The sequence below is a fragment of the Pavona decussata genome, unplaced genomic scaffold (assembly GCF_977016875.1).
Source record: "Pavona decussata unplaced genomic scaffold, jaPavDecu1.1 SCAFFOLD_114, whole genome shotgun sequence".
NCBI lineage: Eukaryota > Metazoa > Cnidaria > Anthozoa > Scleractinia > Agariciidae > Pavona > Pavona decussata.
The window spans coordinates 513231-539181 of record NW_028145528.1 but is presented as its reverse complement, the minus strand read 5'-3'; the positions used below and the strand labels follow the sequence as shown (position 1 = coordinate 539181).

Genomic DNA, 25951 nt, shown 5'->3' with positions numbered 1-25951 from the left:
GTTGTTCTTGACTAATGCCAGTTCCTCTCCGAAATTTAAATGACCCAGTTTTTGTACCAGTACACCCGGCATTCCAATGTAAGTGCTTCAGAAGTTGCACGCTAACTAGTGGAAATTTCGATTTAAAATATTTTGTTAAATAAAATTGGACGTGGTTAGTCACGTGATTAAAATATTTAACTTATTTCAAAGAAATTTTAAATTTCTTTCACGAAATTTTAAACAGTTTACTCAAATATTTAACATATTTTCCGCCGCCCACTCTTTCAAATTATCGACTGCATTGGATCAGACTTTTAATCTGCTTGAGTCGAGTTAATTTCTCGCATTTTAGTTCTTACAACCAATGATATTTTTCTTCTATAAAATCAACAACGGCTTTAAAGCCACCATTACCCAAAGTATCTAAAAATCCACAATAAATATAATTTACTTCGAATAAAGTAATTCATACTGTAAAAAATTAAATAAAAATAACTTTTTCCCATAACACATTTTGCGTGTCTCTAAATTTCTGGATTTTTCAATAAATTACTTCATTTAGAATCCATCGAGCTGTCGCATTCTTCTGCTCCCTTAACGTCATCTCTAATCTCCTCATCCTGATCGTCCGAAGGAATCTTGGAATATCTACTACTTTTCTCGTGGAAGTTATTGATGGCGAAAAACAGAAGAAGGATTACAAAAGAGAAAACCGCCTCAATGCGGAACGTCAAACGCGCACCAATCACGTGAACCATAACTCCGCCCAGGACTCCACCAACTGCCATTCCTAGTCCCCAGTACACTCCGTGAATTATGCCTTGGATTGTCGCTCCGGAACCTGGACTCGAACAAAGGAAAAAGTTGCCATGAGATTTAGATTTAGTGAGAACTGGAGACTGAAAGGTTAAGCCCTGCTTTTTAACTGACTGTCTTAGTACCACAAAACAAGGTTATCTACTTTGTAAATGGATTGTGAATACGTACAACCGTCTCTCGTCCCGGCCTGGAGCGAGAGAAGGCTGTAATCAGAGTAATATGGCAGGAAAAAATGAAAATATCCCTGCACATGGCGACACTTAAAACGCAAATTAAAAGAAAGAAAGAAAGGAAATCACGTACGCACACAGCCGGCAGCCTGTATCAACTTATTTTATGGGAAACAGGCGGAAGATCTCTGGTTTTTGAAAAAGTTGAAAAAAAATATGTTAGAAAATCTAGAACACGATCAATTTTATAGACGTATAGCTCAGGAAAGATTAACCTGGGGCAATTCATTTCGATTTGTTATTTGAAAAAGTTCTTAAAATAACAAATTTAACCAAAAATAATACTAGCCAACGAATTGGAAACTTTTAATTTGTTCTCAGCTTAGAAATCATAATTGATCTTTAGCCGGATTAAGACTTCAAGAACAAATATGTCAAATGATTTTTTAAAATTCTGTCAAGCTGAGAACTCGAAGTGTGACATCGTGTTTGGAGAAGGAAAATAAAGTTTTTTATATTTTGTCAGAGGGGGGTTTGAGTAAATACTTCTTGTTTTTATATGTATGTTACGCGGAAAAGCGGGGAATACACTTCCCAAAGGAAAACTACCAGATGCTCCGGAAGATACATAATAAGCGATTAGCGGGCATTGAGAAGAAAAGAAAGAAAGAAAAGAATTCGGGATTAAGGTCATAAAAAGAAAGTGTAAATAATTTAGTGAGTTAGTTTAATGTATCGTAGCAACGCGCCCAAACCGGCTTAACGTCCAGGAATTCTAAATTAATTAAGCAAGTCGCTTTCTCAGCTTTATGCATACCGGCTAAGTGATTTGTTTTAATCTATTACGAAGAGTATTTGATGTATAAAGATGGATTATTTCTTGTTATTTTGTCAAACTGTTCGTCACATTCCATTGTCCGGCTGTACTGGCTGAAATTAATTGATCCTGAGGAATCCAAGGCCGCTGTTCGGGCCGGTTGACCGTATTCCGGTCAACAGCATCCATACCGTCTCTGCAAACTCTTGCTCGCACTCGATATTCAAGACTCATTTTATATTCCGATTCGCGAATAACTGCTTTTGAATTTTTTTTGGTTCAGAAGAAGACAAATGCTTTCTTTTTTTCTCGACTTTACTCTGATGAATTTCTCAGATAAGCCCCTTTACAATGACCCAAGAAAATCGTCGTGCGGCTACTGCATGAGGTAACTAAAAGGCGTTTTCACTCGTAAGTGATTCAAAAGGCGCTTAGATTCTCAAAAGACTGACTAGCGGGAAGGTGTGAAGATCATATTCTCTTCTCACTGCCTTAATTGTTATACTAGTTCAACCCCCAATTTCTAGAACTTTCCCTCGTTAACTGAAAAAGTTTTCTTTCATTCATTCGTTAACTTATTTTTGTCTTAAGATCAAGTGGAGCTTCAATTTTGCATTTTGGGAGTCAGAAGTGGACGCGGAATAACAGAGTATAGAATTTAAAGGAGTTAAAATTTCAGGAATAAAGATTAGCGCATTGCACACTGCTTGCTAGGGAATAATGAAACGCAAAAATTATGTGAGTAAAAACGAAATAATCGATATTGCCAAGAATGTCAATTTGAAGACGAGACATATTATCCCGCAAGGAAATTTTTATCGTAAAATAAGTTTCCATTATTCGAAAGCTAGGCCGAAGCATTTAATTGAAGGTTTTGCTTAATAGGTACTGAACGAATAGAAATACAATTTTTCCTGTTTGTTTAAAACGTCTTTTCCAATTTTGAGTAAACAAACGGTTTTTTCGACAGTTCATCCAAGGCTGTACCCTTTGTGATCGCTGGAACTCCTAGCGCATTTATTTTAGCTAAATATATTTACTCTTTCAAATAAGTGCCTTTTAGTTCGCACATAAAAAAAAAGAAATGTAGGAATTGTGTTCCTCTATAACCCGAGTTATGTTATTTGATCAGCCAGACAGTTGAAGCAAACGCTGAAAGACAAGACGTCAAGAATTTGAAGTCACTGAACTGCTGTGCTAACAAACATTTGACTGTTAATGCCAAGCGATCGACTTAGAAGTATAAAATTAAAGCGCCATAAGAGAAATTAAACTAAATGGATTCTTGGTGATTGCTAGTGATCCAGTACCTGATAGGAAAAAAAACTGAATTCTTCTAACCTGGACCCAGATTCCAGTTCTCAGGAATCTGGACGTTAACTTGGTTTCAGTTTTAGATTACCTCGGACTCAGGACAAATTATACCTTTTATAGGTTAAGAATTAAGGCATAATTAAAGCAACCTAAGATTTGTCGATTTCATGTACACCAATAAACGTAAATGCATATGCTGAAGACAAAGTTTTGTGTCTAAATAGAACTTTTACTGAACCATTTTAACGGGAAGTTTCAAAACCTCTTTACCTGGTTGTGGTCCAACGTACGCCACACTTGCAGTCCACACGCCTCCGTAGGTGAATCCTTGAAGAGCTTCTAAGGGTAACACCCACCAAGGCTCCTGCAAGTACGAGTATAGCAAAAATCGTAACCCATAGCACCCCAGGCCAGTGTACAGCACGGCATCGTGGCCAATCTTCTGGACAAAGTAGGTTGCCATGAAAAACATCACCACCTCGGACATGCAGTTAACGGCAACAATAATGGTGAAGAGGATTGGAGTTCCACCGATGTCTTGAAGAAACCAAAACAGGAATGAAAGCTGAAGACTGTGAGAAAATCCCAGAAAAAGGAGTGTGAAGATAAACGCTCCGTTCTTCAGATTGCAAAAAACCTTAAGTCCTTTCCAGAATTCGTTCTCCGTCGGCGCGTCGTGTTTCGGTGGTGCCGGTTGGAACTTGAAGAAGAATGCCACGAAGAAATCTACAATCATTGCACTTGCAAACACGTAGAACACTGGCACATAGTTGATGCTATCCTCATATGGACATGTGTTGAAAGCCGTGACGACCGCTCCGGACATCAGAGATCCTATTCCCCATCCTATTGAGCCAAACAGTCGCTGTCTACCATACTCATGCTCGCGTCCGATTAAGATGCCGAGTGTTCCGCTATCGGTCAACATGGGAGCTGGCGCCGCGATAAATTCACCAAGAAACACGATCACGAGCAGTGTTATGAAGATTGTCTGGTTGTCCTTTACGCGGAAATCATCCTTCATATTTGGCTTTTTGCGCTTTTTGTTTTTTGTCAATATTTTCGATGGGCTTTCTTTGGCTACTCTCGGATTATCTTCGTGTCTCGGTTCGTTTTCCTCAGAACTCTCTTCTTGAACCAACTTGGAATCGTCCGGATTGTTAACTTGCCCTATGTCATTCTTGAAATCTTTCCTCTTGTCATAATCGGAATTCCCAACCAATTTTTCCACATCACTTGAGATTTGAGGCGCTGTGGTCACATCCAAGCCACCATGTAAAATATTTATTTTACCTTTTCTCGTAATAACATGCTGCCCATTTTGTAAATCCGTTTTAGCGTTTCCAAAACCGCTTCGGCGCGCGGAGCGATCGATAGCCGCGTCTCCTATAAGGAGTTGGCTGTTATGGCTTAAGTTTGTCCCGTTAGTCTCGGGATAACACGGGAGATTAAATGGCGAAACGATGCTCTGTGAAAAGTGGGCCACAGTTGTTCCTAGAATAGAGACAACGAGTATAAGCTTGGGTCTATTGCAGACATCGGTGACCATTCCCCAGAGCGGAGAGCACAGCATCTTGACGAAAGGGCGAACGCCGAGTAGGATCCCAGATTGTCGAGCTGTAAGCCAAAGTTGTTTGTAGAACACTCCAAGATATGGAAGGAAAGCACCGGTTGCCATAAAGAAGAAAAAGAAAGACAACTTCGGCACGACCAAGTCGTTGTCGATTGAGTTCAAGATCTTTTTAGACATTTTCATCGATTCGTTTTCGAATTTCTGGCATTGCTTCGAGGGGTTCTTCGACGTTTCCGTCTCCATTTGAGATCTCACAATAAGTCCTCGAATCGTCGCCGATGCTGATCTCGATCCAAACGTCGAGATTCAAACCTCAGAAAAACGACAGAAAAATCAATATTGCCTTACTGTGATATAACAAATCACAGTCGGAGACATCGCGGGATGAAATGAGATTACCCCAAGAATTTCATTTGCAGCCGTCGGCTCAACTCGACTTTACAACGTCTTTAACGATCGCGCCGGTTGAAGTAAGATGAAGTAAGCTCGGAGTGGCCTCGCGTGAAAATAATATAATTTGAAGCACTTTAAACCACCTTCGTCCTAATGTAAACAGCTGAAACCAACTGTTTATTAGCTGCGAAACATGATTTACATTTACAAATTCATGACTACGCGGAAGACAATGCCGCGTGTGTCTTGTCAATATAACCGAGTGACAGTCTTAGTCTTCATGAAAGCCTCATCAAATAATCGCTTAGAATTCTTCGCGGTTTCCATTGGCACCGCTTTTCATGGCAAAACACGTCTCAATAGACACTGGATCAACAATTTATCTTACTGATGAATAAACATTTCCATTGTACTCTTTTTCTTCAACTGGAATGGAAATCGAATCAATTAAGTAATTTTTCTCCGTCCCTTAATTCGTGCGATCTAGCGAGGTCATTCTGAGACCAAAAAAAATATCTATATATAAAGGCGAAAAAGTGGCCATTTAAGTATGCAAATGCAACTTTTTATCGCCAAATATTTGATTTACACTGATCATAAATTATTCCATAACGTTATTTTATTACTCGAACGAACGATTATTGGAAGCAAGTAAATATATTGCGAATTATTGGAAAGTAACCACTCAGTGTTTTTGGGACCTTCCCTGCCTTGCTCACTATGATGAGGAAAAACAAAGAAAAGCAATAAGAAAAGAATCGTGTTCGTTCAAAGCAAACCTATATAATTTACAAAGTTAACTTGAATGGCGTCATGCCGCTGTTTTTGCAGCTGGAAAACAGAATTTTAATTCTTCAAGCTAGCCGCACCTATATTTTAATATTTAAAATTGTTTCTCTATCAAAAATTCAACTGTTTTGGGCGGTACCAAGTCTTCTTTTCAACAACTAGTTACGAAAGAAAAAAAGATACGACGCGTTCACATGAAATCTTCACGTCAGCTTTCAGAGAAAATATACTATAGTTAACTGACCGTAGCTAAGCAACGGGAAATTATCTAAAACCATGTAGCAATGCAAATAGATAAAATTGGGAAGTTTACTTTCACGCTGAATTTTAAGATAACCCGGCTCAGGGTATTTTGTCAGTTGCTTCAAACATGTTTTATCCAAATTGTTGGTCTTTCTTTTGTTCAGCACCTCGGTGAAGATGGATTCGGCACGCACGTTCGGCCACCCACACTTTTCCTCGATTGTTTTTAATTTTATCAGATTGATTTTACTATTTTCTGTCGGTTGATGAATGTTTTGTACGAAGAAAGCGGCCAAGAGTGATCTCGTCTTTTATGTGACTCAAAAAAGCCGTTAACAAAGACATGTTGAAAAGCGAAGAATATTTCATTATTTTAGTTTTAATACTCCCACGTAGAATTGTACCGAAGCTAGCCAACTGATCCACTGAAAGACTTTCCTTTTCACTCATCGAACAGGATATTGGTTTGAGTTTTATAAAAAACACTGTTACATGAAACACAGAATCGAAAGAATCGAAAAGAAATTCAGGCCACCGTAAGCTTTAAATTAGACAAATTATTAGTGATCTGCCGTGGTTAAAAATACAGTCAATCACGATTTTTGCAATGAATAACTGTAGGCATTATAAATGAGAAAAGGAAAATAATAAAAGCAATCAAAAATACGAAAACAGTTTCTTTTTAACGAAAATTAGGCTTGAAATTAAAATTAGGTAAACAGTGTGGTTTCCTGTGGTTTTTGGTAAAAATCATCTTTTCGCGCGCAGCTTTCAGTCCAGTGCTAAATTTGTAATGATCTAGCGCCCCCAAAAAGGAGCCACAGACAGCGTTCATAAACAGCAGCGGTAATTACGCTGTTGCAAGATAAAAGCAAAATCTTTTGTAAATCTACAGTGAAACGCATTGCAGACAAAGTGGTTTGAGATTGTTAATTTTTAAAAATACGTCTCATATTGAGGTCACTATTAGCGCCGGTGTTTGATAGATCAGCTCAGTACTAGCAGGTGTAATGATTTTCATGAAATTGTGGTTATGTTAATATTACTGGTCATGACTTGCACGAAAACTTATGCAACACTAAAACATCTTTAGTTAATTCTATGATAGGCCCGGCGGAAGATGGGATTTTCACTTCATTGGAATTAATCTGAGATCTGTCAAGTACTCAACGAATGAGAACCTTGTGATAAGAGCTGTTTCACAATTTTAGCCACCATCAAAGCTAATAGCTTTTAGACTAAAATAACAAAATATAAAACAATTGTTTTGAGACGCGTGATCGAACAAAGACAAAATCCTCAACCGAAAAGGTGTTCAATTGGTAGATGTATTGAGCTGTAGAAAAAGTGACAAAATCTGGCGAGACTTGAATGTGTCAAAAAAAAAAAATCGTGATCCATCGAACAAAATTGAAATACTGAGCACTTCCCAATGCCAATTATTCCTCGATTTAAAATCATTTAGAGAGTAGCTCGATATTAATCCATTAACACGACGACAATTTCCGTTCAATCAAAGTTAACCATGTCTACTGAGGGAAATAAAAACTCAAAATTTTATAACAATCACCAAAGGATTGCCGAAGGAGGGAGTCAATCTGATTCTGGTGCCGTTTTTATCAAATTCACATGAAATTTCGCAGATCAACCTCAACACTCAACTGAGACAAGTAAACAAATTTAAGAGTGCATGGTTCTTGTTTTTCGTGAGAAAAATTGGTATACAATTCCAGTTCGAAAACACTATGCAGTGTACTACAGTGTAACATATTTGAAATTTAAAAATAAAACGAATTTCTGCTCATTGGTGTAAAAAATATAACTTTCAACAGGCCATCCTTCAGACAAAAGTTAATTCGAAGAGGATTTTTGTAAAGACAAAGATAGGTGCGACCAAACTCATAATGGCACTTATAAAAATAAAAACATAAACATAGACTATTCAAGTTATTTAAAAAACGTTGGCAATATAGCTTTGGTAACAGCGCGTTGGCCATTGGAATGCACTAACTACTTTACTTGAAAGCATGAAACGAAAATGATCACAAAAACACTAGAACTTTAAATTAACACTGATACTATAAACGCAGGCATGTTTTGTCTCTACCAAAATACTCCCGAGCAATTTTTGTTTCCAGAAAAAACTATAGCTTCCTACGGCATAAAAATGCACCAGTTTTATACTGAATTAAATCTCATGAGGACTTTGACTCTCTTTAGTTGCTTGGTTCGTGCTGTCAATCAGTTTAGGTCATATCGCGTGCACAAAAACACAAAGCGATTCTGAACCCACAAAATAAATGTCATCAGGGGAAGACAGTTTTAATTATTCATTACTCAAGCTACTGGTTTGCTTGATTCTTCATAAAATTATATAGTGAAAGAAAACGGTAGAAGAAAACGTAAACAGGAGGCTTTCGGAATATAGCAAAATCGAGGTTGTTTACCATTAATCTACTAAAAACAATTCCGGACGGACATTTTGGTTGGGAATTTCCGTTCGGGTACAACATGTTCCATTCAATCCAAGAAGGTGTAATTTCGGTTGGGACACATATTTGGCACGGCTGCGGTGAAAGCCAAAGAATGTTTTGTCCTTAGTGTTAGAGGAGCAACATTCATTTGTGCCCTTCACATTCACATTGCCGCAATTATCACCATACTGGTAACCCACGCCTTGCTCCTGTCTGGCCTCGTGGCTAAGTCGATAGAGCAACGGACGATCAAATCCAGGGTTCGTGGGTTCGATTCCCGCAAATGTCGGATTTTTTTTCTTTGCCTCGTCCGGTCTCCCATTTCCTTACTAGGGCTAACGCTCAGTGGGAAATTCATGAGTTAACTTAATAAGCACTTTAACATACACTGCAGAGTTAATAATCTGATCCATCATTTGTGGAAACCAAAGGTCTGAAACTGTTATGAAAGATGCAAGACATGTAAGTAGAACACAAATTTCCTTTCGGAACGGTCCAACCAGAACTGGACTACCTTTTCAAAAGTTCCGTTTCTTCCGGAAATTTTCCACTGGGACGATGCAAGAAGTCGTGTTCCTTTTGCATTTCAACGAGAATTTCCGGAAAGGTTTTGTAAGTGGTAAACACCCCGAACCACTTGCACAAACAATAACAACAAGTTTGTCGGATTATGTAGAGAATAGGTAGAGAAAAGCCGTTTGCCCAACCATATATTTGACAAAATATTTTTGACAGAATGTTTGGTTTCATTAATTCATAAAAAATAAACTGTTGAAAAAAAAAATGAATAATTACAGCAATCATCTGAGTAAACGTCCATCACTTTGATGTCGTTAAGTAAAGATTTGGTGACCTGATAGCCTATCATATGCAAGCGTACATCAGATTATAGTTAATAAAAGGCAATGGTTATGAAGCCTGACACATTTCTTTGTTATATGTTTTTGTTAGCATTTTTGGCCTTGACACTGACAGTGCACAGACGACAATAGATTTTGAAATGTGTTGGAGCAACTGACCAGTAGAAACGTTCGTTCGTGTTAAGACATTCAACTGTGCAGTGTAAACATTCAAACAAAGGATTGCGCACTGTCGCGGCCCTTCCAACATAAATTTTAGCACCATTGCTTTCATGGCAAAGTTTCATAACCAGTCCCTCAATTAACTATGATCAGATCTAGAGTTTTCCATGGTGATCATGAAGCCTTGTTTCCACCATCCATGCAAGCATATGCGCAAGCACAAGAGTCCATGTGAACTCGTTTAAAGGAAAGCCAAGCACGTGGAACTGAATGATGGTTTCTTGTGTTTGAACTTAGTCGTTTCTAGAATGGCTATTCCAAAACAAGGTTGGACACCTTATGACGTTTACACAACGAAGTATTCTTAATCGCCACATACGTAGTATACGAAAGGATGTCGCGCGAAATTTAAAATTTCAATTTAGGTCTCATTTAATTTAATTCAGAATCTTAAAGGGTCTTAAAATTAGACACTGAACCAAAATTATAGCAATAAAGGCCAATGATTAGAAAAGGCAGTATAAACTAAGCAGAAATTCCTGGCAGAAATTACAACGTAAAAATTATGCTTGCATTGAGGTAGGGAAAAAATAGCGTAAAGCATCTGGCATTGGCTGCCAACACTTTGCAGCACTTATACCTTGACAGATTAATAGAACCATTCTTTATCAGTTGATAAAACAATAATAGTATCAAAAACATGCCTAAACATTCGTGAACAAGTTATGGTCATCTTCCCGATATAAGAAGTTACCATGGCAACAGCATGACGTGTTACAAACACCCCTAATTCTACCTTTTAAGTGGTAATACCTCAAAATCGAACTCGGAAACCCCAATTTTTTTATTATTATGGAACTAAAAACAGGATCTTTAGATACATTTTTTTTGTCAAAGTTTACAAAAACATTCCATCAGAGGAGTTCAGAGCCACAAAATTAAAGCTGAGAAGAGGCAAACGAAAGGCCCCAAATGAGGCTGGTGGGATTTCCCAAGGAACCCTTGATTTTTTCCTCTGGAGCCCAGTTATTGACGTCATTTGAACTTTGGACCACATTTATTTCTTTATTTCTGTCTTGGAGCCCTGGAACTCGGCATTTTTATGCAGACTCACTTGAGTTAGTGGTTCTCATTGACTGAGAAAAGCAAATGACTGCTCATAAACATCTTGGTCTCGTTGGATACTTTAATGTAAAATATTAATAACAATATTTACAACTTGGACTGAAACCTGTAAACAGTTGAAAAAATCTCACACCTCATTCAAATAATTTAAAAACTTTACCTTCCGACAACGAATTTTTCAGACATTTCTCGACCCTGTAAGAAAATAGCCGCTCATGAAAAATAAAAACAACGATAAGAAGGAAATATATTTTTTGAAAGGAAAGAAACAAAAAAAATTGTATTTTTTTATCAAACTGATTAAAGTTCATTTCACGTATCCTCTCTGATCAATTTTAAGCGTTCAATACAATAAGGAATGTCTGAGAAAGGTAGATTGCAGTGATAAGGAAATCTCATTCTCATTTGTATAGAAGGTTTACACAGTGTGGTGCTACTTGAAAGTTGGTACTCACACTACAACGGACTCCTTAAGGATCCGACGCGATTTGATGTCCATAATTTAAGAAATAGTTTGCGAATTGCTGGTGCTGTTAGCGTGTTTTAATGAGCCGTAAATGCAGTGGCACTGTGCGTGTGTTACACTTTGGACAGTACATTTAACTCTACTTTACTAAACAGCAACATGACATGACCAAATAGCCTGGGTCTTATGGACAACGTCAATCGCATCGGTGAATGCCTCGTGCTTTATCTGACTGCGTTTACATCAAAATCGAGTTCGCCGCGCGCTCTCTGGGATCCAGTATCCTGTCCGGGGTGGAGCGTGGACTCATTCCTGCAAAGAGTGGCAGGTGAACCCCCTACTTTTAGACCAGTATTTACCATATAAGGTAGCTCTGCTACCAATAGAAAACTGAACAGATTTGTACAGAAACTATAGAGACATGATAAAGTAACACAAATACTCATTTCTCAAAAACCGTTTTCCTCGACGCGTCAATAATGCTGCCCAAAACACTTTATCTTCAGCAATTTAGAGTCTGGTTTCTGGCTGTAATAATGGACTGTCCTTTAGTCGAGAGTTGATTGTGACCATTGCCTTTCTTTCTAAAAAAAAGGTTCAAATAATTTTCAAATTTGTACCTTTTAAATGCAGAAATAAATATACATGTAGTAAGTTTTTTGCAGGAAATCTCAGATCAAGAACACTAACAAAATACTTTTTTTAAAATTGAGATCTTGATCATTTTTTTCCGTTTTGTTTTTTAGAGATCTAGGCTTGTCTTGAAGTTTTCTTCATATTTATCACTGAACGGCCTTTCACTGGAAAATAAATTACTTCTCAACGGTTCGATGCTGTTTCGATAGCGGCACACCGAACGAGTCAATAACAACTTGACCCTGTAAGGCAAAGGAAAGGAAAGAAATCATTAGTGGACAACCAGACATCCTTGGAGATCACGAAGGAGTGATTTTCGGGACGGGACGAAGACCTCACGGGCAAAATCGGGACAAACGTCAGCAGAATAAACCCTGCGAACTCATTTTATAAGACTGGATAAGCTCAACAGAAGTTTAAATTTCTCTCACCCCATTGGCCAGAAAATGATAGTGGTTATGATGATGATGATGATGATGATGATGACCAGTGATGGATGTCATTGTTGTTATTCATGAACTCTTCTTCAAATATTTTAGACAAAAATCACTACGTTTGAAACAGGAAAAAAATAAATAAATAACAATTCGAAATGTCATAGCTAGGTCTTACTCAAAAAAGCGAAATTCCCAGGGGGAATCAAGCCCATGACGTACAGATTACCTGTTGAAATACTGCTCTACCACTGGGCAGTGTGTCATTTGTTTCAGAAGATTTTTGCCTAAGGCTTAATAATCGATCCACTTTTTCAAACCAAAATAACAGAAGTTTTATAACTTGTTTGAGAAAAGAAGTCAAAACATGCGTTATTTAGATCGATTTAGGATCACAATTTCATGCAGTCAAAAAGTGCCACAAAGTAAGAGAGATACTCCTTGAACGGGCACATTTTAGAGCTCATATATGAAGAGAGTTTCTCTATAAACCAAACTTAAGTGATTTTCAAAAGACTTGTTAATACGAACGATACATCCGATCGATAAAACGTATGTGAAGATAGATTTTATACCTAAAAATGATGGCTTGACTGCAAAAGTCATTCTCCCATGTTTGTTTTGGCGAATTCTATTCTGATGCCGCCTCTCTCCCCTGTTCCAAGGATCTGACTACAAATACAAAACAAAAAAGAAATAAACAAAGATGTCACAAAATTAATCTCTGGAGGTTATTTGAAAACTGTGAAAATAATATGAATTTTTGGTGGCCAGTATAAACTCCACTCACCCTTGAAGATGCTGTTTTGCATGAAATGCAGTTGCAACATCCTGAGGGAAAGAAAAAGGAAATTATCAGTTTCATTGTGGCTTATAAGTGGCAAACTGCTATTAAGGGGCACTGGCAGGGCGATATTACTCTATTTCTGTCAAAACTGCTTGAATGTTTCACAAAGTACTCTTCACTAATACGACATTGCTCTCAGAACACCAAGCAAGAACCGACCACTAGTCAAGTCTTAGCGATTCTCAAAATACAAAACAAGAGCTTGTAAAACTGGTCAGTTTTTCTCAAGTTGCAGTCCATTTCTATCTTTATCATCGACAGCAAAAGATAACTAATCACTGACTAGTTTCTCACCTCTAGTACAGCAATAGGCAATTTTTATAATGGCATCATTTGACTACAATAACCAGAATTCATTTCGTTTCCCTTTCAAATTCCAATTTTTTTATTTCTTGTGGAATGTAAATAACCACAGTGTAGTTAGCATGAGAAGACAAAACAACTGAAGATTCTGGTACTTGTAGCCAAATAGCGCCCTAATGAAAGTGCCCTATTGAGAAACAAACTAGACCATAATTTAAAATATTTTCATTGATGCAGATAAGTCTACTGGTTATTCAAAAGTGACATTGAAAGTGGGCGACACCGTGTCCCTTTAACCCTTCCCCAAGAGCAAGAAGGTACAAGGTACTGGGCATTCTTTGAATTGCGTGTTTAAAGTAGAAAAGGACAGATAAAGCTAAAACAGAAATTACCGAAAGATCAGTCAAGAGTGAAGAAATAGATTATCGAAAATAACATAATTATGCCCACAACTGAAATGCGTTTAAAGGAACTTTAAAATCTAAGCGCTGCCGTATCAGTTATAGTAAAGAAAAAACTAGATTATCAATTTGAGATTGTTTGTTGGGCATCTTTTCTTCACGCCGACTGCAATTAATATAAGAAGAATCTTACAAGAGGATAGAAAGGATTAGATGCAAGACCGGCAAATGATTGACCTAACTTCACGCCTGCAAATGATACTGCATGCTGCGAATTCCTGAGCTACTCTAAGCTCCTCATGTAATAAAAAAAAACAAATAAGTACCAAGTATTCCACGAAACAGACTGGATTACCAAGTCCTTTACTATGCATTTTAAGGCGCCGAAATCCGGGTTTCCTAGAAAAAAAAATTTATTATTTTTTATCAGTTTCATTTTACAAACAATCAATTTTACTGCCAACTGATGCAGTAGTGGATCTAGGGAAGAACACAATTCTGATACATTTTCACTCCGCCCCACGTAGCAATGCATCTCGAGATCTTACCAAGTCTCGCAGATGAGGATGATTAAAGGTAGCCGACTACCTTTAGATCCGGCAATCCACCGCAGCGCACGAAAACCTTAAAAACGCTAATAAAAACGCACGGAAGAGTTCTAAAAACTTCAAACCTAGCATACACATTGTTGCTAGTGCAAAGGGCGAATTTAGCAAAAAATGTGGTTTTCTTTGTGCTTATTTGCAGTGTCAGGTTCGCAAGGTATTGTGGTAACATGTACAACCGCCATGTTTTCCGGACGGTGGACTGAAAACCGTCTAACTGTTTTGGTTATCTTCTAGCATATTACAGTTGTATCTTGTTTGTTAAGTCGCGGATAGGGTCGCTTCTTTCTCAACCTAATGGGTGCACTGGGACGATTACAGTAATGCTTACCATAAAGAAATTCATGCGACCAAAGTATGCAAATTCCTGCAAAAATCAACAAGACTTACTCGGAAAATTTTTCCTTCAGTTGTTGTTCAGTACATCCTTTATCTAAGTTAGCTACGAACAGCGTGGGACAAGGTAGATTTCCCGCCATGTCTCCGAACAATGCCATTTGAAGCGGCGCTGTTGGGGAGGCTAATGGGAGGATAGGATGGTGCTGAGGGAAACTCTGAAACAAATAATACAACCGTAAACAACAGCACTGATGAAAATTCATTCGCATCACAGTAGCTAGCTCGTAGAGTAGAAAACGTTTTTGCCGTTTGAAAATAGGGAAAACATGGCACAAAACACAGTAGTCCAGACCCAGAATTCCTCTCTCCCCATCTTGTAAAGGGTCGGAATGGAAATTAACCTGGTGTACTGAGAAACACAGTGGATTGGATCCGTTAAGAGGACGAAATCTTCTCCCATACAAGTCTGGGGCGATCTCACATATCAAATGACAAGTTTAATGTATGATTGCTCACTCTTATTCTTTACGAAACCTTTCTTCTTGTTTCCTTTCCTACAACATCTTTTCATAATTTGAAGGTGTCTACTGCCTTTGAAACAAATTGGAACCGATTTGTGAATCTGAGCACTGATGGGCTCGGGACGTCGACATTTTTTCACTGATTTAAACAGTATTGAGCCTTAAGGTAATGGCTGCATGTGGCGATAACTTACTTGTAGCTGTTGAAAGAACGTAGGATGGTGATTAAAAGGGTGGTGCGCTGTTGCTGCTGCAGCCATTATGTCGCTAAATATAGGGCTGACAAAAAAAATCCACGCATAAGCATTTAGTATAGCAACAAAGAAGAAGAAGAAGAAGAAGAAGAAGAAGAAGAAATTTACACGCTTCATTATATGGATCATTTATGCTCAGTCACGTTTGTTTTTACTCACGTAGGGTATGTCAGGCTCGGCTCTTGTGTTGGTAGAAATCCTGCTGTTGCAAAATCTGCTGGTACTAAAACAACACACACAAACGATTAAATTGCGATGATGCTTTTCTTTGAACTCTACAAGTGGATCTAACTTCTGCGGAGTCTGTGCATAAGATTTAAATTTCAACCACTCAAATAAAAGCTATAGAGTGTTATAATAGTGGTCAGTTCACTTAAAAATCTGTTAGTGAAATCCTATGATCGGTAACTTTCAGTCAGTTGCTTTTTATGATAGTGCACAAGGTTGGTTCGCTGATTACTTCAGAGCACCGGCTGTAAGAGTGTGGATTTAACCGTGAGGAAAGTTATTTAGCAGTACTTTCCTATAGTAATCTTTGTTATGCTGAATAATGTGCACGGCTGTAAGTCTGTTGATAAAACACACGCCTATGAATCGTCCTGAGATGTAGTTTCCAGCGAGAGTCGGTTAATCGAGCTGAACAGCTGGGTTTAAATTTTGACTTTCAAGAAATCCTGACGCAAGATCATTAATTGATCCATGTGCATGCTAAACTCAGTTGTATTCTTTTTCAGCGCGTTCGTACCCAGCTCCCTTTGGCTGTCGTTTCATTGACACACAGTTCCTCCCTTCACAGTTCTTCCAACTCAAACGCTTTTGTTTGAGTATCCCGTCCGCGTAATCGCACGATCGACGACTAATTAAGTGTGCAAGGACAGTGGCGATCACTTACGAGATGTGCAAATGCAAATAACAACACTGACCAGTAAGAAGAAGAAATTAACTATTTACTCACAGAATTGAGGCTCCCTTGGATAAAAGTGCGGGGCCAATACGGCTTGCTTATTCACCGGTTTGGATACCTTGGTATTGGAACGAGCGAACTCCAATCGCAACGTGAGAGAGGCATCAGGATCGAATCGTACGCCCTGGAAAGAAATACGGCCACTTAACTTATTTACTAAAGAATTAATAGCAGAAACCTTAACGCCTGACTTTTTTCTCCGCACTGAAATAAACTCCCAATTGTTGTTTCTCCGAGGTTGTTTTAAATGTCAAAATGTCAGCTGTTTAGGAAACGACTATGGGAAATGGAAAACAATTTTCATCACACAGAGATCTTGATTATGGAAAATCCCATAGAACACAGTAAGTAACCTTTTCAGAATACCAATCTAGACTGAAAAAAGTTATCATCATTAAAAGAAAAATCATTTTCTTCATTGTGGGGTTCTGTTGTTATTTAACAGAGCCCGGCGGTTGTTCTAAGAGCGGATAACTTTATCCAGCGGATCTGTAAGTCGCTATCCAATGGATAAAATATACTCCAACTTATACATTTGATCCGCTGGATAGCGATTTATCCAGCACTGTTATATGTTCTTTGAACAACTGGGGCCAGAACACTAAAGGTTCATTTGTCAGCATTGAAATTTTCCGAACTAACTATGTGCCAATAGACACGAAAATGAAAAGATTTCTTTACCTGTAATGAAGCTTTGGCTTCTTCAGCTTGTCCTCGGCTTTCAAACGTCACAAACGCTACTGGCTGAAATAAAATTTAGGCTGTGTGTCAAAAGAAATGCTGGTTCCAACGAAAAACTGAAATAACAAAATGTTTAAGTCTTATATCTGGTCCAGTTGCAGGCAGATCCGCGATTGAGTAATTCTTGATAAACAAAATCACTGCCGGTCAACTCCTCTGCAACAGAGGTATTCATAGTCACGGTTATCAGGGGAGCAAGGACGGTGCAGTGGTGAGAGCACTCGCCTCCCACCAATGTGGCCCCTGTTTGATTCCCAAACTCGGCGTCATATGTGGGTTGAGTTTGTTGTTGGTTCTCGTCCTTGATTCGAAAGGTTTTTCCCCGGGTACTCCGGTTTCCCCTCTCCTCAAAAACCGACGTTTCCAAGTTTTCAATTTGATCTGGATTATTGTCAAGCACTTTATCATGAGCTTAGATCAGGCTCGGGAGATTGTGCAAGCATTCCCCGTGTTATTGACTTAAAATAATTTTCTTTACCTTTAATTACTTTTACGGTTATGCGAATCGGATGATGACGATGATGATGATGGTAGTGATGCCCGTGACGATAACATAATATCAATTGAGAGTTTATTACGTGCAGCCGTCAGACGAGTAATATCAGGAAGAATTTCAGTTGTATTGGAAATAAATGATGAAGGGTGTTTTGAAATAATCTGCTTCTCATTTTCGTCTATAACCATTTTGAATAAGAGAAAAACAAAACTAAAATAATACTCACTGACTGAGTTTTGCCCTGTGTAGAAGGAGAAAGAAAAATATGAACTTCCATTATTAGTTCAGTATTAACTGGTAACGGTTGTCTATTGAGTACTGTAATGGGAGTTAGTCCACCGTGAAGAAAAGTTACAAGGAAGAACAGAGGGGTATTCAGTCGGTCTCTTTTACTTTACAAAAGTCGTCAAAATTCCTATCATTTAACTATTTCACGATTTAACGCAAACGAAAGGACAACTTTACTCGACCAGTTCATCCATAACTGATTAAAACAATTAACTGAAAAATTTAACATGCGTTCTATTGTTAGTTGATCAAGAACGGAGATAAATGCCTTCTCAATGCTGCGTCGCAAAAACGCGTGCATAACGGTGCGGTTTAAATAACGCAAGCACAATCCTCCCCGAGGTGCATGAAGCTAGCTTTCAATGAGGTTCTATTCAAAGCTCGCCTGAAAATGTTTCTAGCTCTTAAAGTAATAACTCTGAAAGCAGGAGAATTCATGCTGTGATTTCTTTAGACCGATTAACACTTTCAATTAACTCCCTGGCAAGAAATCAATTGAGTGTCGACCTTGGAAAAGTTTCCCAGCATATTGTCCCGATTGGGTGCACACCAATGATTGTGCGGTTGATTACTGCTCTGTAACAGGTCACATTATGCTTGCTATTAATATGAATACTGTTAGAACACAAAAATGGGATCAATACCATCGGCATAGCCAGAACCCATCAAACAAGGCGTACTCCTTTTAAGTTGAACAGTTCTTAAAAGCTTGGAGTCATTCCGCGTCCAAAAAGTAATAAACCACGCATACAGCAATCAGTTTTTCAGTGAAGGCTTCCGAGATGACATTGTAATATATCGAGAAAAAGAAAACTGTGGCTAGAATTGAACTCGTCCAGTGTTATAAGTGAGGTGCTATACCTCGATTATCTATTGAAGTTGGAGTTAATTCGGGTCAGTTGTGACACCATAATCCTTGGGGTATATTATTCACCAGGACGCAGGTGAATACAAAGTCAACCGATAATTACTTCTTATACCCCATAAGGTTAAAAACATTATTCTTACTTGTTTATCCGTGAGCTTCAATAGCGATCCCTCGTATCCCTAAACAATAAAACAAGCAAAAGAATATGTGAATCTCTCAGTTAAACTGAGTCAAGCAAGTCAAGCGTTTTTATTTGATCAAAGGAAAACAAGACAATGTGTAATCAACGTGTTGGCGCTTGAGGAATTAAGTTTGTTTGATCGAGTAATGAAAAACAACCAAAAAATGTGCTCAAACTAACGACTCTACGTCTCTCGTAATTCCAAGATGCCGGAAAACGTTTGCGCACAATATCAATCTGCGGTTACGCGCGTTTTGTATTAGACCGTGCTGTGAATGAAACGAATATTGGTATCCGTGTTTTTCACTTTTATTATGCAAAGAAGGCAAGGCCAAGAGTAAATTAATCGCCCACGGACCTACTAATAATATCCTATATGTGCTCTGCTTTGCTTTAAAGTACATAACGTATCATATTGAAAACGTCCAAAGAGATTTCGGCACCGAAAGCAGATTCCGGCCGCCATTTTCTCAAAAACTCTGGACGATACATGAACTTGAAGTAAAGGAAAATAAATTACTGTAAAAGCGACAAAATTATCATAATGACCAGTCCGCCCAAATGATTAAGATTCGAAGTACTGTATTTGACGATAACACAGATATGGATATATAGCTGACGAAGAGAAAAAGTGTGCAAACCCGTGCAAATAAAACTGTGATTTCACTACTGAAAGTAGACCACTGAAGATCGAAATGGAAAAATGTTTGTGCCGGAGATTAGTTTAACACATTGTACGATGTTCGATGAATGGCGAATTTTCTGCAAGTTATTTTGAGAGCCATGCTACGTACAAATTAATTCTTTTGAAATGTTGATAAACACTGTAGTGTTATGAGCTATGACCAATGGAATATTTGCGTATTCTTTCTCGCCCAAGTTTGTAGATCTAAACAACCAGAAAGTACTGTGAGATTCTAAACAATTTTATCGCCAACAACTTGAATTATTGTTCGTTAAAATGATAATTAAGTCACAAGTTTCGGAAAACGGTGGGTACATAACAGATGTATCTCTAGCAAGTTTCATTGCAAGTAATCACCTCCGATGCAAATATTCTAGCCACACACTGCTTCGCAAACTCTGTCTATTCTTTCTGGGCACCTAATTAGCTTGCCTTGTCCTTAATTGCTCTTGGAATCACCAGCGCAGAGAAGTGATAATTGCGACTTCGTTTCATCTAACTTCATAGAATTTGCAACCATTTTCACTTTGTACCAAACGGAAGGTCATGAAATTAAACAACCTCCGTTACTCCTCGACGGTTGGCCGTTAAATTTCGGATCCTGTACATTCCAGTAAATAATAAAGAAGAGCCCATAAGCCGCCTCTTTGTTTTGTTGTTTGCATATACGATGAGTTAGCTTAACACCACAAATCGCGTCGTTTTCATAATGGCCGCCCGAGACGCTTTGCAAATATTTGACAAAATTTGAGAAACTGACTTTGCGCAATTAAGGAAGTTTAGGAAACTTATTTCAACTAGCGCCGGCAATTAAGTTCCAAAACCTATTGGATCGTACAAAGCAGCGTATTGGCGGTATCTAATAAAAGCTAGCCGAAGGTAACAAACGCCGTTTTCAATATTCATTCGGTTCTTTCGCAGCGTAGCTTGAACCCTACGACCTCGGCCAAGTCGATTTCAAAACATTGACAGAGTCATTTAAATACTGTACTTAACGGTAATATGAGTTTACTTAGCGTTTTCAGCTCTTAGTTGACTCATTTAAGGAAAAAATTTGGGACAGGGGCCAAACGAGCCCCATTCAAGTTTAATGTCTTGTTTTTCGGCATTTTCAGCCGAGCCGTAACCGATGATAAAAATATTAGCGAACTAACAGCTGAATGGAAGAAAGCGCACCGTACCTTGAAGCCGCGGAAAAGAAGGTAGATTTCACGGGGTTTGACATCGATGGGCAATCCGCTTACGAACAGAGTACGAACCTAGGAAGGAAAGGATTAAAATGTTGCAGACGCATGGGTGTGGAGACATACTGCTTCCTATCTCGCCGTATAACTGTTCCAAACCTCGTCATCAGAAGTCGATTTTGTGTCCATGGCCCTAACTGCACCTCTGTAGTGCTGTGCGCAAGACTCGCTCAGTTCAGTGACAGTGTTAGTGCTTTAGGTGCGGAGGTGCTTGTAACGTGCAGTGTAACAACATGGAAAGCATTACAACCTTCTACAATATTAAAATGGCCTCTGCTATTCCCTGCAGCTGCATGGCACAACCAACAGGTAACTCTGCATGACGTAAGAATTTTCTTTCCCGCGTGACATTCCATTGCAAGCTACACGTGAAAAGAATCCCACTGAGACGCTTTAGTCTCCATGACAACAGTTATATTGAGGTGGAAAAACCATTGTTTTTCCCCTCAAAATTTAGGGTAAACAGGAGTCCAGTTGCTTACTTCGCCAAGGAAAACCGATGCTAAGCAAAAGAATCTGGGCCGAGTGCAAAAGTCGAGGGAAACTAAGCCGAGCATGATAGCGAGGCTTTGGTGAACTGGTTGTTACAGCAACAAGCACAATTTGCAAAGCCAGAGTGATCTGCGAGAAGGTTTCTGTTCATTTACAAGTATTTTCCGTGGCTGTATTGGACTTTGGTGGTTTCAAAAGGAACCATAGACTTTGTTGTACGATATTTTATCTATTCTAGCTTCCGAGGGCTTGAATAATGGTGAGTATAGCACTAAATCGCTTGATGTTGGGACCGTTGTTGATTTTGATGATCAGAGATGATGGGAGAACGTCGAGTACTTTACTTTCCTTCGTAGCATCTGCTTACTTCATATCTTTGCAATATTCTTTTAGGCTTCTGTACGACGAATGAATCTTGGCCATGCCCAGCAACAGAAACTTCTCGCTGAAAACAGGAGGAAAGAGATCGCGAGGGAGGATCAGATAAAGCGAATCAATCAAGAGAAAACATTAGAAGCTAACATGGCCAGTGAAGAAAGGATAGAAAATAAAAGGTTTCTGAGGAGACGTCGACAGGAAGAAAACGAGCGAGAAATGGATGAAGCTATTAGAAAAGTAAATACCCATTACTATATTCGCTAGATATAAAGTACAATAATCTGACGACTTTGCATTTTCGCACATGTTGAACACCCTTGAAATTCAGTAAGCTTACATGTAAGTTACATGTACGCTTACATGTAATGCGCTGCTGCTTTTGTTGAGCTTGCTGGGCAAGATTTCCGCACAGCCAAATACAATAATTTTGTAAGCAGTTTTCGACTGAAGACTTTATTCTAGTTCACTGTTTGTGTAAGAGGGTTAGCATGACTTTAATTTACATGCATGGGGTTGTGTGTAAATCCTTCCTAGCCTGCAGTCCCACAGTTGATGGGTAAAGTTGAAGCAAATGCCACCACAGTCTTGTGGTGTCTTTGGCCTGCGAATGCATGTATCCTTTGGGGCTACACAAAGGTTTTTTATGTACTTTGATTATAACTGGTCAGTGTTTTCGTTCTGTTTCTTTTGTGGTCCTGTTGAAAGGTAAGTTTCAATTGTATTTCATGTTGCTCTGCCAATGGTTTGACAAAGATTCAATGGTAAGGTGTTGAATCTTGAAGTGTCGAAACTGTTTTTGGTAGGTTAAGATCCTCATTATATTTTTCTGAGGGAGTGCAACCTGGCTGCCATGGCAGACAAATCTTTACTTTCTTTACCTCATGCAAATATCCATCAGCTGTGTGACCTTGGACTGTAGTAGCAGACGAAATAATTTACTTCATTATTATTCATGCGCCGAGTGACAGTGAGTGCAGACCATGGTGGCAGACAAATCTTTAGTCAATTATTATTTGCATCCACTGGGGGACCACCGATGGCAGAGGCTGCCGGACCACAAGTGTTCAATGCATGTTACTGTTTTTCGTCAACTATGGGGCAGTGGGCTGTCATTCATACCTGGTACTGTAGAACTGCTCCAAGTTATTGAGGGATGTAGTTAGGAGAAAAGGAAAACAGAATTTTTGACCTTGGTACCAGGGTTTCTCTTCTACCTATTTCCTGGAATGAGGGTCATCTCCCTCTCACATTTTTACTCCAAGGGACAGGAAGAAGAGAGACCATAAGAAAGAGGCTGATGATCCTTTTGTTTTTGCATTAGAGCCAGGGGCCTGTTTAACTTGTACAATGTAACACTAGTTTTCTAAACAATGTTCTTACTGTACACAAATTAACCAAATAAAACAATCTCCTTTTCAGCAACACGAGCAAAAGGAACTCAAACAGCAGCAGCAAGAACAAGAGGATAGACTTGCCAAGGTTGGTGTGTATTATTATATAACTCCCTCCTTTTCACAAGACTCCTAATAAGCAAAGAACTATTGGAATTTTGTTGATTGAATAATATTGTGACTGCTGTTTGATTTATGTGTCATGTAACATTAAATGTTGAATTTAAGGCCATTAAACATGCTGAACAGAACACATGTAGCACCTTGCTCCAATCTATGGCATCAGTAATCATTAATGTTTTTCACATCATTATTCAGTTCATTGTAAATGTAAAAGAAGATAATGAGATATGTTTGAAACAAGAGGGCCATTTATATGGGATAAAATAAGACATCTCTTAAATGAGACACAGACTGGTCATATAAATAGTACAAAATAAGCGTCTAGACGCAACTTAAATAACACGCATCTTATCTTAGAACAAGGTTTTAAGCTGTTCTTATTTTGTCAGCCAGCATCTCCATGTCTCCCATATAAATGGCCCTTAAATGTTGAGATATATCATTTGCTCTGCAGAGGGTACTCACAATCAGAACTGATTCAAATGGGACACTCACTAACATGTACAGTACTAGATAGATTCAACTGTTCTATTTTTTAACCCAGTCATTAAGCAACACTTATCTTTTTTAACATGATTTTTATGTTCATTGCATCATTAGGAATTAGAACATTTGAAAGTAGAGAGACTACGGGAACAAAAGCTCCAGCAGCAAATAAGGGAGAACAGGTATTTAACAATGATTATAATATTATGACCGGTTCCTCTTTCCTGTACCACATACAAGGAAGGGTTGCATATGGTAAATTCGAAACTTTGCAAGATGTCACAAGACTACTCTTTTCTGTGAGCCAATGGTGTTCTAATAGCCTTGCAATTGAAATTGAATTCAAAGGCAGGCGCCCGTGCAAAATTTGAGTCCGGGAGACCTGTGTATTTGGATAACATTTTGCAAGACACATCACCCCAGCCTACTAGGTTTTAATTAACAGATACTGATACTACTTTTGTTGTAGTGTTTATATTGTACTCAACAACAGCTTTTCCAGTTAATTCTAAGGAGTGAAACCATCAATTCTTCATACATTAAGTATTTTTAAGGTGGCTTACTACAGTTTTTCCGAGACTTAGTAGCGCGCACTATGATAGCCTGCCACACGTCAGTATTTGTCGCGCGTGCAAAAATGACGCAAGTAACCTCAAGAAGTAACAAAAACCACTTCAGCACTTGAAAGGCGTCAAATCTCTTTGGTATATGTAGCGACAGTCTCAAAACTCCGTTCAAACATGTAATCAAGCCTAAAGCCGAAAAAATATGGCAAAAAAGTTTGATAAACATTCGGTAAAAGAGCTCTACTTTACTGTACCTTTCTCGCACGCGATACATGGCGTTACATGAGCGCGCGCTTAAATAAAGGGCATGCACAATTCAATTCTCGTCCGAGGTTGTAAAAACCTGTCTTTGATCGAGGATTGCTCGAAAACTTACCGTACAACTTATGATGAAATTTTCACGGTTGATTTGTTCGGGTGAATCACGTTTGGAGCCAAAATTTTTGAAAAATCTGTAAGACAGATTTTGAGCTATTTTTGATTTCACATTCTCTTAGTTTGCACAAAAACTGCCTTACAGATTTTTATTTTACTTTGCATGAATGTTAAATCAGACCCAATTTCTTATTCTTGAAATTTTCAGGTGGGGTCACACGGGTAGAATTTGAGAAAAACGTGACTTAACCTATAGTGCCCAGTCTCTCATTGGGTACTCGGTCGCTCATTTTGGCTATTTGTTGACGTTTAATTGTTCAAATTTCACATAGAATCGTAAAAGACTTAAGCAAACAGTAAATAGTGAAGGGAAAAACAGCTTGGAACCTTTTTTAAAAGAGTTAAAAGTTGTGCCCTTATACTCCATTAAAACTGTAATAAGCCACCTTAAATCTGTGTTCAATCATGTGTGGTATAATTTGTGGTTTTGAATAAATTATTGAAAGCCATATAAGTAATAAAAGTAATCATTCTGTCAGATGACGAAAGACTGACCCAAACAGTAATGCAAGCAATCTGAACTAACAGCAAATGCATCCCACTGGTGCTACACTTAAGTATGGCAAACTGACAGGCATTAACCTGTCAAGATTGCTTAATCAGTCTGACCTCTTTCAGTTAAGAAAGTACTGGTGTAAGTTTTTTCTGACTGATCACAGACAAGATAAAGTAAAGCCAAAGCAAAATAATGCAAATTACTTTTAACACTTTGTTTTTTTGCAAAGCACTTTAATTTAATAAACCAAACTGTAACCAATGTTTCCCTTCGATGTACCCCAGTTGATTTCAGAGGTTCAGTACACGGGTGGAAAGTTTTGAACTACAAGAGTCAAAATTTCCCTTGTTCTTGTGTGATAATGTTGTAAAATGATTTATCTTTAGTGTTGAGTTGAGAGAACTCGAAGCCAAGCTAAAATCAGGATACATGAATCGGGAGAGAGCAGCTCAATTGGCAGAAAAGTTTGCAATGGAACTAGACAGGAAGGTCAGAAATCATGATGTTACTAAAAACTAAAAAAAGTCAATTTGCCCTTAGACGAGTTGATGAAATTTGCCACAGTGTGTTAATTTATCTCCTCTTTATCA

The 25951-nt window shown here is 38.4% G+C and overlaps 3 protein-coding genes across 3 annotated transcripts in view; 1 reads left to right on the top strand and 2 right to left on the bottom strand.

Annotated features, from left to right (window-relative positions):
- Window positions 1-499: 499 nt before the first annotated feature.
- Window positions 500-6250, bottom strand: LOC146470008 (major facilitator superfamily domain-containing protein 6-like). The gene is made up of 2 exons (XM_085122100.1): window positions 3373-6250; window positions 500-823 (listed from the first exon to the last, which is right to left on the bottom strand). Exons 1-2 carry the CDS (start codon window positions 4916-4918, stop codon window positions 537-539), a joined length of 1833 nt encoding a protein of 610 aa, XP_084978226.1. The 5' UTR covers window positions 4919-6250; the 3' UTR covers window positions 500-536.
- A 4514-nt stretch (window positions 6251-10764) lies between these two features.
- On the bottom strand, window positions 10765-21459 carry LOC146470007 (RNA-binding protein with multiple splicing-like). Its single transcript, XM_085122121.1, has 13 exons — window positions 21094-21459; window positions 20932-21009; window positions 19025-19063; window positions 17955-17969; window positions 17173-17235; window positions 16483-16615; window positions 15687-15750; window positions 15468-15552; window positions 14804-14967; window positions 14135-14207; window positions 13048-13088; window positions 12833-12929; window positions 10765-12065 (listed from the first exon to the last, which is right to left on the bottom strand). The coding sequence occupies exons 1-12, from the start codon at window positions 21121-21123 to the stop codon at window positions 12860-12862; spliced, it is 855 nt and encodes a 284-aa protein (XP_084978247.1). The 5' UTR covers window positions 21124-21459; the 3' UTR covers window positions 10765-12065; window positions 12833-12859.
- A 132-nt stretch (window positions 21460-21591) lies between these two features.
- LOC146470006 (meiosis-specific nuclear structural protein 1-like) overlaps window positions 21592-25951 on the top strand; it is a 31999-nt gene continuing 27639 nt past the window's right edge. Inside the window, exons 1-5 of the mRNA XM_085122104.1 lie at window positions 21592-21745; window positions 21880-22101; window positions 23284-23343; window positions 23979-24046; window positions 25748-25850. Of these exons, the coding sequence (XP_084978230.1) occupies window positions 21743-21745; window positions 21880-22101; window positions 23284-23343; window positions 23979-24046; window positions 25748-25850 (456 nt within the window). The 5' untranslated portion in view covers window positions 21592-21742. The remainder of the gene's footprint in view (window positions 21746-21879; window positions 22102-23283; window positions 23344-23978; window positions 24047-25747; window positions 25851-25951) is intronic.

What these genes read in the sequence shown, in the direction of transcription:
- LOC146470008 (XM_085122100.1), bottom strand. Translation starts at nt 4,918, where the DNA reads ATGGAGACGGAAACGTCGAAGAACCCCTCGAAGCAATGCCAGAAATTC. An exon ending in GTACGTTGGACCACAACCAG is followed by an intron (nt 824 to 3,372) that starts GTAAAGAGGTTT and finishes GTTCGAGTCCAG; the next exon opens with GTTCCGGAGCGACAATCCAA.
- LOC146470007 (XM_085122121.1), bottom strand. Translation starts at nt 21,123, where the DNA reads ATGGACACAAAATCGACTTCTGATGACGAG. An exon ending in TCCAAGGGAGCCTCAATTCT is followed by an intron (nt 15,751 to 16,482) that starts GTGAGTAAATAG and finishes GTGTTGTTTTAG; the next exon opens with TACCAGCAGATTTTGCAACA. An exon ending in TCTGTTTCGTGGAATACTTG is followed by an intron (nt 13,089 to 14,134) that starts GTACTTATTTGT and finishes TCTTTCCCTCAG; the next exon opens with GATGTTGCAACTGCATTTCA.